General features: G+C 45.6%; 1 protein-coding gene across 2 annotated transcripts in view; it reads right to left on the bottom strand.

Annotated features, from left to right (window-relative positions):
- Positions 1-3,453: 3,453 nt before the first annotated feature.
- Positions 3,454-11,488, bottom strand: part of FN1 (fibronectin 1) — a 54,092-nt gene continuing 46,057 nt past the window's right edge. For both annotated transcript variants that reach the window (XM_065638247.1, XM_065638248.1), the window contains 9 exons: positions 11,296-11,475; positions 10,676-10,765; positions 9,366-9,832; positions 8,765-8,903; positions 7,156-7,320; positions 5,824-5,949; positions 5,129-5,235; positions 4,734-4,844; positions 3,454-4,286 (listed from right to left, as the gene is read on the bottom strand). In XM_065638247.1, coding sequence (XP_065494319.1) covers positions 4,212-4,286; positions 4,734-4,844; positions 5,129-5,235; positions 5,824-5,949; positions 7,156-7,320; positions 8,765-8,903; positions 9,366-9,832; positions 10,676-10,765; positions 11,296-11,475 — 1,460 coding nt within the window. In that variant the 3' untranslated portion in view covers positions 3,454-4,211. The remainder of the gene's footprint in view (positions 4,287-4,733; positions 4,845-5,128; positions 5,236-5,823; positions 5,950-7,155; positions 7,321-8,764; positions 8,904-9,365; positions 9,833-10,675; positions 10,766-11,295; positions 11,476-11,488) is intronic.

The raw sequence follows: 11,488 nt of genomic DNA, 5'->3' as shown, positions 1-11,488 counted from the left end.
CTCTACTGTGGATTATCTCCAATCGGCTGGATTAGGCAGGGCAGGGTAGAGATGATTCTGCTTTTTGGGCTCAATCAAAACAAGAATGGTCCATTCCAAGAATGGCTCGCCCGCTGGCTGTGCTGACCCCCAGCTCTGGCCCCTGACTGCTTTCTGTGCTGTTGCTTCCCATGGATTGTCAGTGTTTGGAGTATTCCATGTTTTTATTAGCTTATACTTTAAAAATTGGATTTCAGACTCTTCCACTGTCCTTCTTTTCTGCCATGCTCTTTTGACCGCAGCTGGTATGTACCGCACTGTGAGGTTCTCTCGGGAAACTCTTAGCCTGTTCTTTACCTGCATCTTCTAAAGCGTCAGCTAAAACTGAGACTGGTAATAAGCATCTGGCAGCTCCTGTTCTCCTGTGTTTCCGCTTATCATTTACCTGTTGTTTGCTGTCCTTGGGGCACTGTTTAACCTACCGATGGAAGTTAATAGGTGCTAATCTTCCAGGTGAGATCTCTGCACGAGATGCTAGTAAATGTCTAACTAAGCGATATCTACCTAGGGCCTCTCTGCTGTGTTACTTGTGCTGAGCAACTTGCAATTTTCTGTGTACACAATGTCTCACAGCATCCACAGAGGGATGATTTACCTCCTGCTGTGCCTGTAGTAAGGTGAAAGGACATACAGGAGTCATAAAGAATTCGGGAAAGGCACCTAAGTATCCAATGTTCCAGGTAAGTGTCCTTGATTACTCTGCTTCACTTGTCTGACTAACGGCTGATAAAAAACCTCTGGTCTGGTTCCAGGTGTGAGGTGACCTCACAGGAATGCCCTTCGGGGTGGCTTGTCACCTGGGTTGTGGTGACAATTTCAACTAGCCCGCAGTGTTCCCCTTGAAGGGAATTGGCAGCCTAGCACTTGACTGGCTCCTGTTTCAGGCACAAAGCCACAGGCATTCTTCCGGAAGGAATATGCAGCTCTGGAAGCTACGGCTCCAACTGCTGCTCTGCAAGGCCAGGTCAGGAGCTGCTGTTTTTAAGCTGCCGAGAGATGCCCTAAAGGGGGGATCCAGGCCCTCCTGGTATTGATAGCAAGTCCCGGCTGACAACTAGGCTGAGGAGCCAAGAGCCTTCCTGCGGTGCAGCAGGCCAGATGGGTGGTTCTCTGTAAGAAAGGGCTGTGTTGGTCCGTGAGGGTTCATGCGAGGTTTGCTGATCTCCTGCTGGCTCAATGAATTACTTCTTCCTTTGATATTTACATGATTAAAAGGGAACCGCATAGCTCTGCTTAGTATCTGTTTCCCATAGGAAAGGGCATGTCTCTTCCCAGGGGGGATAGGTCTGCATGCCTCAGTTGATGTTTTTTGAAGAGCAAGCTGCTGACAGGCTGTTTTGCACTGTCACTATATGGCGTGTTGCCCCAGGCAGGTCCTGTGCTGACAGAAGGAGAAAAAAAGCTCCCAAAAGCGTGGAAGTAAACAGAGGGTGGGAGGAATCCTTCTCAGCCTTTGCTGTTGGTAGCACTGCATTTTTTTTTTTTTAATTTTTTTTTTTTTTCTTCCTTCAACCACTCCATTCCTTGCTGGAAGAGAGTCCTGACTCTGGTTGTTCCTGTGCTCTGTGGTATCTGAGAAGACACACCATGCAGACGTGTGTCTCCTCTTCTGGAAAAGAACAGCCAGGGGCTTAAATGCCTTTGGGCTTGGCATAGAGGTGAGCACCTTGTTCGGGAGCTGGAAAGCTCCCTGCTCACAACGGCCGCTGCCGCCTTTATCCCTGCCTGAGCAGCTGCCCTGTCTTGACGGTAGCTTGGGTTGGACAACGTTAGTCGCTCTTAGCGCTCAAGTGGACCATGGATATAAATTGATCCTGTGTTTTAAAGACCAGCTGCTGTTCTGTTGCCATTTTATGCACTAGAGTCTGGGTGAAGCACAAGGACCTTCAAAAACCTTTGTTCCTTTTGTTGCTGATTGTTTCTAAAAGGAAAGTGTGTGGTTGATACATTGGATCTCACAAGTTTCTGCTGTATCTGCTAGTGGCTTTCAAATGTTAACTGAAAATGGAAGATTCAGCCCAATGACAAAATACCCAGCACTACAGTAGGAAATGTTTAACAGAAATTGTCAGCAATGTAAACCCTTGTGCTTTAGGGCATGGACAGACCTCTCCAGAGGCCAATGCACTTTGGAAAAACAAATTGATAGAAATCTAGTTTAACAGGAACATATTCTTCTGTATCTCTGTCCATGCCATTTTTAGTTCTTGTGTATTTTTGATACTCATTTGGCTCTTGAACATCAGTGGGACAGAACTGATTTCTGCTCCAGTCACTTTACTATTTGCAAATGTTTCGGTTACTCTATAGATAGCAATCTGTGCAAACAACTGCCATGTGTGTTTCTCATGTCAAGCAGCCAAATTCTATTTTCATGCTATGTTTTATTCAATCCAGAGAAATCCATTGACTTAAGTAATACAGTGCTTTTGTAGCTAAGAAAGGAATGTGGCCTGAGGAATCATGACAGAACCCTTCATGTTCTGTATTTGCAAATGCTGTACAGGTTTTTGCAGTGTCGGCAGTGCAAGCTAAAGGGACTTATTGCTAACTTTGTAATCCAAGACTGGCTTTGTTTTAAAAAAGGTTTTGAGGAGAAATTCATTGACCTCCCTTCCCACCCCCCACGGCAGAAGCACAGCAGACTTGAAAGCGGTTTTGCCTGTTACACACCCAGGTGGTGTCTGTCCCCTGCTGTTTTTTGAGGCTTCTGCAGAGGTAAGGATTTCTGGGAGGTGGTAGCAGCACCTGAGGGTGTGCTCGCTAGTGCCTAAACAGCCTCAGTTCTGGGCTTTATTTGAATTTGCCACATTGCAAATGGAGATGAAATGGCTGAGAGTTGAGGTGGGGGGGTGTGATTGCCCCTCTGTTAACCCTTTAGATGGGCACAGGTAAGTTGTGCTCTGTTGCAGAGAGGAGTGAATGGTGGTTATCCTCCATTTGGAGCTGGGATTGGGTCACTGGCTCCAAGTACAGTTAAGCCTTCAACACATCCAGCTTCAAGGGTGTGGATGGCTTCACTAATTTTGGCAACTCAAACATGAAAGCATATTTGGTTTTAGGTATTTAATGTCTGGCTGGATTAAGGACCACGTCTACCTCAGCTCATGTCCAAAGCGGGGAATATTTTCCTTTCCCTCCCCCTTTCTCTCTCCACCGCCTGTTCCCAGAAAGCAAGCCCCTGGCTCCTGCAGTGTAACATACATACTCAGAGGGTCTCTGTGCTCTACTGGGGCAGCTGGAAGCCTTTCATTAACAAACTGCTCTACAAAGATTCACTTGAGGTTTACTTCACGCTTCATTGAGATGTTTGTTCCATCTTGTTTCAAGGCAATGTTACTCCAGCTCAGAATAATAATCTTCATCCTAGATTCCGTGGTAGCAAAGAGAATCACTTGAACTACCTGTCTGGTTTGTAAATCTTTTTATTAAAAGAGTTGTTTTTTTTTCTTTTCCACAGTAGTAAAGCTTTGGCACTTACAGTATAAAAATAATCACTGATCATAATTACACCAAATTCCTCTTTGTCAACTGCATACTAAGTGTCTTCAATACATTTTATTCCCATATAAAAACACTTGAAGGTCAGGGAAACAAAACTGATAAATAACAGTATGAGATACAAAGATACAGCTAGAAAAATACTAGGATCATTGAGAAATATTAGGACTGTGCATATTTTAAATATCACAGTGATTGGATTTGCTGTTCCTATCTTATTGCTGGCTGCACGCTTATGTGAAAGCAGAAGTGTTTGGTGGACTTTCCTATTGCTAAACTTCAGTAATGTTGTACTCAAATGTTCTTTGCATAGCATGGGAACCTTGAATTTCTACACCCTCCCTCCCTCCCCCTTAACATTTTGATCCTCCACCAATTTGTGATTTAGCATCTCCCCTCTTTAAATTTGAAAATAGTGACTGTTATTCAGCACTTTGAGCAAGACCAAGACAATCACTATCAATCATGAGAAAAGTCTGAAACACTCCAAGAGTGGCGCTTGGAGAAGCTGTGAGTTGAGCTTAAGCTGGGAAAATGGCTCCAGAGCAGAGGGCCATTCTCAAAAGATGCAGTTTGGCTAGCGTCACTCCAGTTTGGGTGGTAATCGTGGCAGATAGGTATTTATACTTTGGTTTGTCTGTTGCCATTGCCGCAAGAAGTCTTGCTGGATGTTACTTTCCCCGTGGATGTTGTGTGTCTGCCTGTACATCTAGGGGCATGAAACACTCAATTGGGCAGTTGACGTTCTGTCAGGAGGGAAGGAAATCAGTTAGTGCACTGTCCTGTGAGGACGGACACTTCTGCTGTGTGCTTTGGGCTGTGGATTGGTGCCAGCCTGTGTAGCTGTTCAGCTTTCTCGGCACAAAGCACACAGCTGGTTTACAGCAGCAAGACTAGGAGATCACTACATGCACTACCGCCACAGCCAGAGCATGCAGGCGCATCCCAGCGCTCATCAACAAGAAGTCCCGCTGACATTGTGTGGCACTGAACACTCTGTGTGGACGTGTGAGCTCTAGCGTACGGTCTGTGCTGTGCAGAGCGAGGGTTTACTGCATCGGTGGCCACCGCGTGCTTCTGACCAAGCAGAAGGCTGCACACTACTCTCATCCCTTGAGCCCTACAGACCCCACCTATCTGTGCCACAGACCAGACTGGCATTAAGGGAGGGCAGAGAAGGAGAGTGTACTTACGGTGTTTGTGGCCTGGTGGTACCGCTGTGTAAACTGTGTGTAGGTATGGCCAGCAGAGCCTTCAGGGGCCACCTCCACGCTGGGTCTGCGGCAGTTGTCACAACGCCAGCCCTAAAGAAACAGAATGTGCTGATGCAGATGGCCGAGGGGCTGCCAGAATTCATATGTGTGGGCACAGCTCCCCCAGCACCACTGAGGTTGCTCCCATTTTATACCGCATAGGCCCCAGCTCCAAGTACTTAAGCTCTTCTACTAATTTTTTTTTTCTTATATGGGCCTGTTTTGGCCCAGCATTAGACACTGTCTGATCTAAAACCCAGAAGTTTTAGGACTGCGCTCCAGCACAGCCTCCTCTTCATTCCCTGTGTTAAGCATGCCAAGTCCCTCCTGCTTACCTGCTGTCCTCCGTAACAAGTGCAGGAGCAGATGGCCCCAAAGTACTCCTTCTGCCACTGCTCTCCGACCTGGTACATCTTCCCGTCATCATAGCACGTGGTCTCATCTGTGGAGGGACAGGCAGAGCTCAGTTGCGTGGTCTGTGCTTGGCCTGAAGCATTCTCACAGCATTTTGGTGATGGGAATAGGAGCCTCTGGCCAGCACGCTCTCCCTGTCTGACCAGAGGATCACTGGCTGGCAGGGGGAACATCGGTCATTTTTATAGCTCTCCAGCCACTTTAAACTAGAACCTGAGGGTATTTGCCTGACAAGAGCAATGCAGTTTAATTCACAGTGTGAAGTCTGGAGGATCTTCAGGGGACAGGCCCTGCAGAACAGTCATGTGTTACTGATCAGGGTAATCCACACCACTTAGTGCAGTGACATGTCCCTCTTGTATGGCTCCAGGGCCAAAGGCAGAGAGATGCTGAGTATGCTGTGACCTGAGCTGACAAAAGAGGGTTTTCTTCTTTTAAAGCTTGGGAATATGAGTTTTATGCCTTCAGCTCTTGTGAGAACAGATTCAAACTGTCACTGAATCAAACATACTGATACTCTGCCTGCCCCATGGCAGGACTTTAATGGGAACAGCCCTGAGATGCTGAAACTTCCCAAGTAAGAGCTCAATCAAGTTACCATCAGAAGGAGACTTACGAGGTTCGCACTTGAATTCTCCTTTTCCATTTCCAAGGCAGGTACAGCTCATCATTTGGCCATTCTCCCCCTGACGGTCCCACTTCTCCCCGATCTTGTAGTTTACACCGTTATCATGGCACCACTCTGGAGAGGGCAGAGGAACAAGAGAAGCAGGAGTTATCCCCCATGCTGCAGCGGTGCAGCAGGAGGAGAACAGCTTGGTGTTGTCTCAGGGGCAGGAGAAAGAATCTCTTCAGCTCACGTATGTCCCAAGGAAGAAGTGGGTTCCTGCTGGAAATGGGTTCAGCTCCTGCAGTGTTTATCTGCTGAGGACTGTTACAGCTCTACGAAATGGCTAAAGGCTCTTAGGAAAAAAGTAGGATGTGACAAAGAGCAGGAAGGGGGAGAGGAAGGTTGGCTAATAGGAAGAGAAATAAAAGAGAATTTAACAGACATGGGGCAGGGAGAGAAAAATATTTTAAATGCTCTTTTTTGAGCAAATACCCAGTAGAATTGTATCACGGCGAGTGCAAAACACAATGGGTAAGCCATGTGTAACAAATGATGAAATATAAATATTAATCCTGTAAAACAAGTGTCTTCCTTGCAGTTTCTCCTCTGAGTCTACGCAAATTGCAGACATACTTTCTTTGCTTAGCTTACTCCACAATTTAAAAGCACAATTTCAATTAGTTGGATATGTGTTGTGTTAAGCCACTCAATTGCAGACTTTTGTTCCATACCCTTACATGAAGTTTGATACTCTTCCATGTAAACCACAGTCTTATAAATAATGAAACTTAGTGCCCCAGCAGAGCTTCAAAGAGCAGCTGAGAAAATTAGAAAACTCATTCCACAAGATGCTTTGTAAAGGCTGCTTGCAATGCAAAACAGACTTGGCGCTTGCTGTAATACCAACTGGAATCCACACAAGTTCTATCTGGCCCACTGCAATGATGTATATAATTAGGAGATGAAGACTCAACCATAATTTAATATTCAAAACTGTCTTCTTAAATGCCTACCCAGATACTGTCATTTAGGTATCTTGCCTATCTCACTTTTACATCTGACAAGGGCAGGGAAAATAAAACAAACACTTAACTTTGGTGAAAAAGTCATTATGTATCAGAACAATATTGATTGTTGCTGATGCAGTGAATGGCAACACTACATAAGCTGCACAGCTCAGAAGTAACCAAAGTTTTCCATCTCTTATGATGCAAAACACAGATTTGGTTTAAAAGCTTAAGAGCCCACATTCATTTGCATCATGTTTGGACCCAGTTGGTTCTGCCAAACATGCTCAGGGAGTTCAGAGACAGGGATGGTCAAAAGCAAGCTACTCACTAGAGGAATCGCATCTGAAATGACCACTGCCAAAGCCTAAACACTGGCACCAGAGTTTAAAGCCAGTTTCAGATAACCGCTCCCACTCCTCGCCAATGGAATAGAAGGAGCCGGTGTAAGTATCAAAGCAGGTATCGTCAGCTGGCTGGTTTAGTCCTTCAGACACTGGAACGAAAACAAAAGGAACAGGAATCACACACAGCAATAGGAACTACTGAAAGACAGAATAATTTTCATTGAATATGTGTTGGTTTTTTTTTTCTTCTTACAATATCCTGGCAGTAATGGAGCTACCCCATGGGCATATACTTGATGATTCTGTCAGCAGTCCAGACTCCCTGTGATTTATTTTCCATTTGCATGTGTCAGAGCAGTCGAATGATAAAAAACACCTGATATGAAGGCTGTTTTCATTTTGATGTGCCAGGTTTCAAGCAAGTTTTTGCATTTGCTGCTGGAGAGCAATGACCTGACTGAGCCTGTTTTAAAGAGAAATGTGCTGTGTGATGCTGGGAAACAGCAGGAGGTTGGTAGCTGCATGTGCACTTTTTGGGGGACAATTCAGACTCTAGCTCATGGCAGGGGGATGGAAGGAGGAGATCAGACCTTATAGTCATGGTGTTGCATATAGATTTCCACCTTAGGTGTGTACCTTGATTGAAAAGTGGGTGTTCTAGAACCACCAGTTCAGTGTGTGATGATCAGGCTCAAGACTTAATGCTCTCTGGTCAGTCTGTGGCAAACATAAGGCAACTGGGGTGCTGGAAGGGGAGAAACAGCCTTATTTTCCCAGGGAGGTAGGGACTCTAGGGGCCTGCATGGAGAGGTCTAATGGGTAGACAACATAAACCCTTAAATCTTCATTTTTTTTCTTCTCCCATCCTGCCCTCTTCTTTTTGGCCTCAAAATACACACAGGAGGGGATGGAGGGAGAGAAAAGGAGTTCTTGATCAGACCCCTGTGCCAGTAAAAGCAAAACCCAGGTCCCACAGGGTGTGTGTGGGCTCTGGGCTTTCCAGCTGTGGCAAGTGCTGTCTCTGACCACAAATACTCATGGTTGGCCACACAGCTTTTAAGTGCTGCCTGTTTGTGCTTAATCAGCATCTCTGCAGGCAGCCTGCCCTGCTGATGGACCTTCAGGATGGTCTAGGGGTGCTGCTGGATAATCAACCCAGAAGCAGTGGCAAATGACTGACAAAGCAGTTACAGTGGCCACTGGCTCCTTCCTGTAAGCATGGTGTGTTATTCTGACAGCAGAGCGTCACTGCTGGGCTGGAATCTGCAACACCAGCGTGATCCCTGACTTCCTTTCAGAGCAGTCAATACCAGACCTCCTGGTCTCAGGCACTGACCCGACAGAAGCACATTCTTCACGATTAGACAACAGACCAGAACATCTCGAGTCACACCATCAGTGTGGCAGTTAGTTACCCAGGATCAGTCGACTTCACAAATCACTTGTCCTAGTGTCCTGCAATGAACTCTCCTTGTCAGAAGTTTCCTTTCTGAACTATTCTCAGGCCTGGGCAGCAGGTAGGTTGTCTTGAGTAAGGGAAATGAGGCAGGAAACACAAAAGGTTCACCTAGACTCCATAAAGCTTTCACTTACCAGTATTGCCAACTGTGACCACCTCCTCCAGCACCTTTTGTCTCCGGTGATCTTTCAGGGCTTCCACTATGATGTTGTAGGTGGCCCCTCTGGTAAGACCAGTGAGCGTAGCACTGGAGGAAGTGCCAGGAACCCTGAACTGCAAAAACAGGCAATGCCAAGTCACCGGAAAGGGAAGAGGGATTACTCCTTAGGTGTCACCCCACTCACAGGTAAGACAGGGTGTTTGGGTTGATTTCTATACCATGATGGAGCCAGCCCATTAGACATTCTGAGAACTTCAGACAACACCAAGTTAAACTTGACTACTCTGGACCATGGTTCATGTGTTGTTACTGCCTTTTCAGGGAAACAAACCAAGGGAGACAAAGGAGAAGTGCTAAGGGAGTCTTTGGTTTGGAGAAGCAGCACCTCAGTCTTCAAAACTCCCAATCAGCTCCCTGACTGCCCCCTTCCCTAGTGAAATGTTGATACTGACAGCATTTCAAGGGCTTTCTGTTTTAGCAGTTTTAGCCTGTAGCCTTCTCCATGAAGAAGAGAATGGAGGCATTTATCCTGTTCTCAGCAACATGTTAAAAAGACTCTTTAAGAGCTCAGTTACCTGCAGAGTATCTTCATCCTGGCTGACTGGCTGACATGAGATGATGTATTCAGAGCTCTCCAGCAGTGGCCTCCAAGAGATGGTTGTCTGAGAAAGAGCTTCTTGACCTGTGGTGTCATTGTGCCTGGGCCCACGGGAATGAGGGTACGAAGGTTCGACTATGATAGGCACTTGGTACCCAGGGATTTCGATCGCTTCATCTACATTTGGCGGTTGCCGTCTTGACCCCGGCCTAAGGGGAGTTGCTGTGGTGGGTACAGGCCGTCTGTAGCCATGTTCCTCAAAGAAGACTTGTTGACCCTGGTGTCCTATTGTCTGTGGGTGCCCAGAGGTGCCTGGAAGTTGGATACCATTTCCATTGTCATATCTATTGTTTGTCAGGTAAGGGGTCCCCTCGTCGACAGAAGGTACGTCGAGAATGTCAGGTTGGTTGGGGTGCGGTCTGGTAATCAACGTGGGAAGCTCATCTAGCCAAAGAAAGGTTAGAAGCCATAAAGCGAAGCGTGGCAAATTAACAATATAGAAATTAAACAGCTAGAGTGGATGCTGTACCCTGCTCCAAGCAAAGATTAGCAGTCATCCCAAGATACACACTTTTTATGACCTTATTGTGATTGTGAAGATATTTTCTATCTCTATATATATTTATATATTATATAAATATGTGTATATCTTCCACACATCGGCATAAGAAGTGTGTTGGTATGAAATTTTCATACAACTGAGCAACAATTTTGAACACTGCAACCCAAAGAAGCCATCACTGCTTAAATTAAGAAGTAGTGAGATACACAAGAAATGAGATAGACAAGAGATGTTCACAGGTTATCGGTTTAAGAAAATCACTGGTGCACAGTAACGATCTAACTCTTTGATCACATTCAGATATACAGTTGGTATTTTGCTTGCTACAGGTATCTCAGTCTCACACTGTGGAGGGTGTAAAGAGAAATGCAATGGATAAAGGAATGGATTCTGCCTTTGATGCCATCATGTGCTAGATGGAAATAAGAGTATTAACCCTAATTTAATTATCAGTTAGGTACCCAGGCAAGTATCAAGCACCAAGCATGTTTTTCTGAAGTGTTCAAACACAGCTAAACGTGATTCATGTAACTTCATAATCTTACCTCCTGCATTCTAGAAAGAAAAACCTCCTTACAAAGCCTATTTGACTCATGAAAATGTGTGGCTGAATGGTGTGAACAGGATATTTTAAGTAATGTTATTATTTCAGTCCTGAGAATGTATTCCCCAAGGGGAAAACATCATGTCCTGCTGGCACACAACAACCCAGAGTTTTGTTTTACCTGTCCTTTTTCTGCCAACCAGTGGTTCGCTCTTTTGATTGTTCTTCACAGCAATGACGTAGATGATGTATTCAGTTCCTGGTTCCAAACCTAGGTGGGGAGCAAGGACACAAAGCAATCTTTAACTTAAGAGTTGCTTTTCTTTTGTCATTTTGTCAGAGATCTAAGGAAGAATGAGAGGTGGGTATGACTATAGTATGGGTATGCATGGTTTGGATCTGAGGTTTTCAGGACAGTAAAAAAGTGTCCAACCTCCTGCTCCTTAGAACGAGTTTGAAGTCTGACACTGCAGACACGAAACATAAGTCTTCAGAATGCATGACTGATGAGGTGCCAGAGTCATGGTTTTTTTCCTTGAATGGGTGACAGTTGCGGTGGCAGTGGAAACAAACGTCTGTGGACTGTTCAAATCTGATGGTTGATCTGATCAGAGAAGTGTATTATGTTTGTAGGACAGATGTGCTTATAGAGTTGCTGTCATTAGAAACCACAGCAAAGTAACAAAACTTTGCCCTTCTCTTAGCTGATCATCAACACATTTTATAATTAGGCCTTCCCCCTCCCTCTTCAAATTTAAGTGTTTCAGGTGAAGAGCTCCCACACGAAACAGAGACAGGTACCAGTAATAGTAGCCTCGGTGGTGCCAGGCTGAGGACGAGGCAGAACCTCTTTGGCTGGTGAGCCAGGTTTCTCATATCTGATGATGTAGCCCGTGATCTTGGCTCGTGGAGGCTGCCAGGTAATCAAGAGGGAGTTGCTTGTGGTTGTAAGGAAGCGCAGGTTAGAAGGAGCATCAATAGCTAGGTGAAAACA

This window comes from Caloenas nicobarica, chromosome 6, assembly GCF_036013445.1.
Source record: "Caloenas nicobarica isolate bCalNic1 chromosome 6, bCalNic1.hap1, whole genome shotgun sequence".
Lineage (NCBI taxonomy): Eukaryota > Metazoa > Chordata > Aves > Columbiformes > Columbidae > Caloenas > Caloenas nicobarica.
The sequence above is the reverse complement of the archived record's forward strand: the minus strand, read 5'-3'. Positions and strand labels throughout refer to the sequence as shown.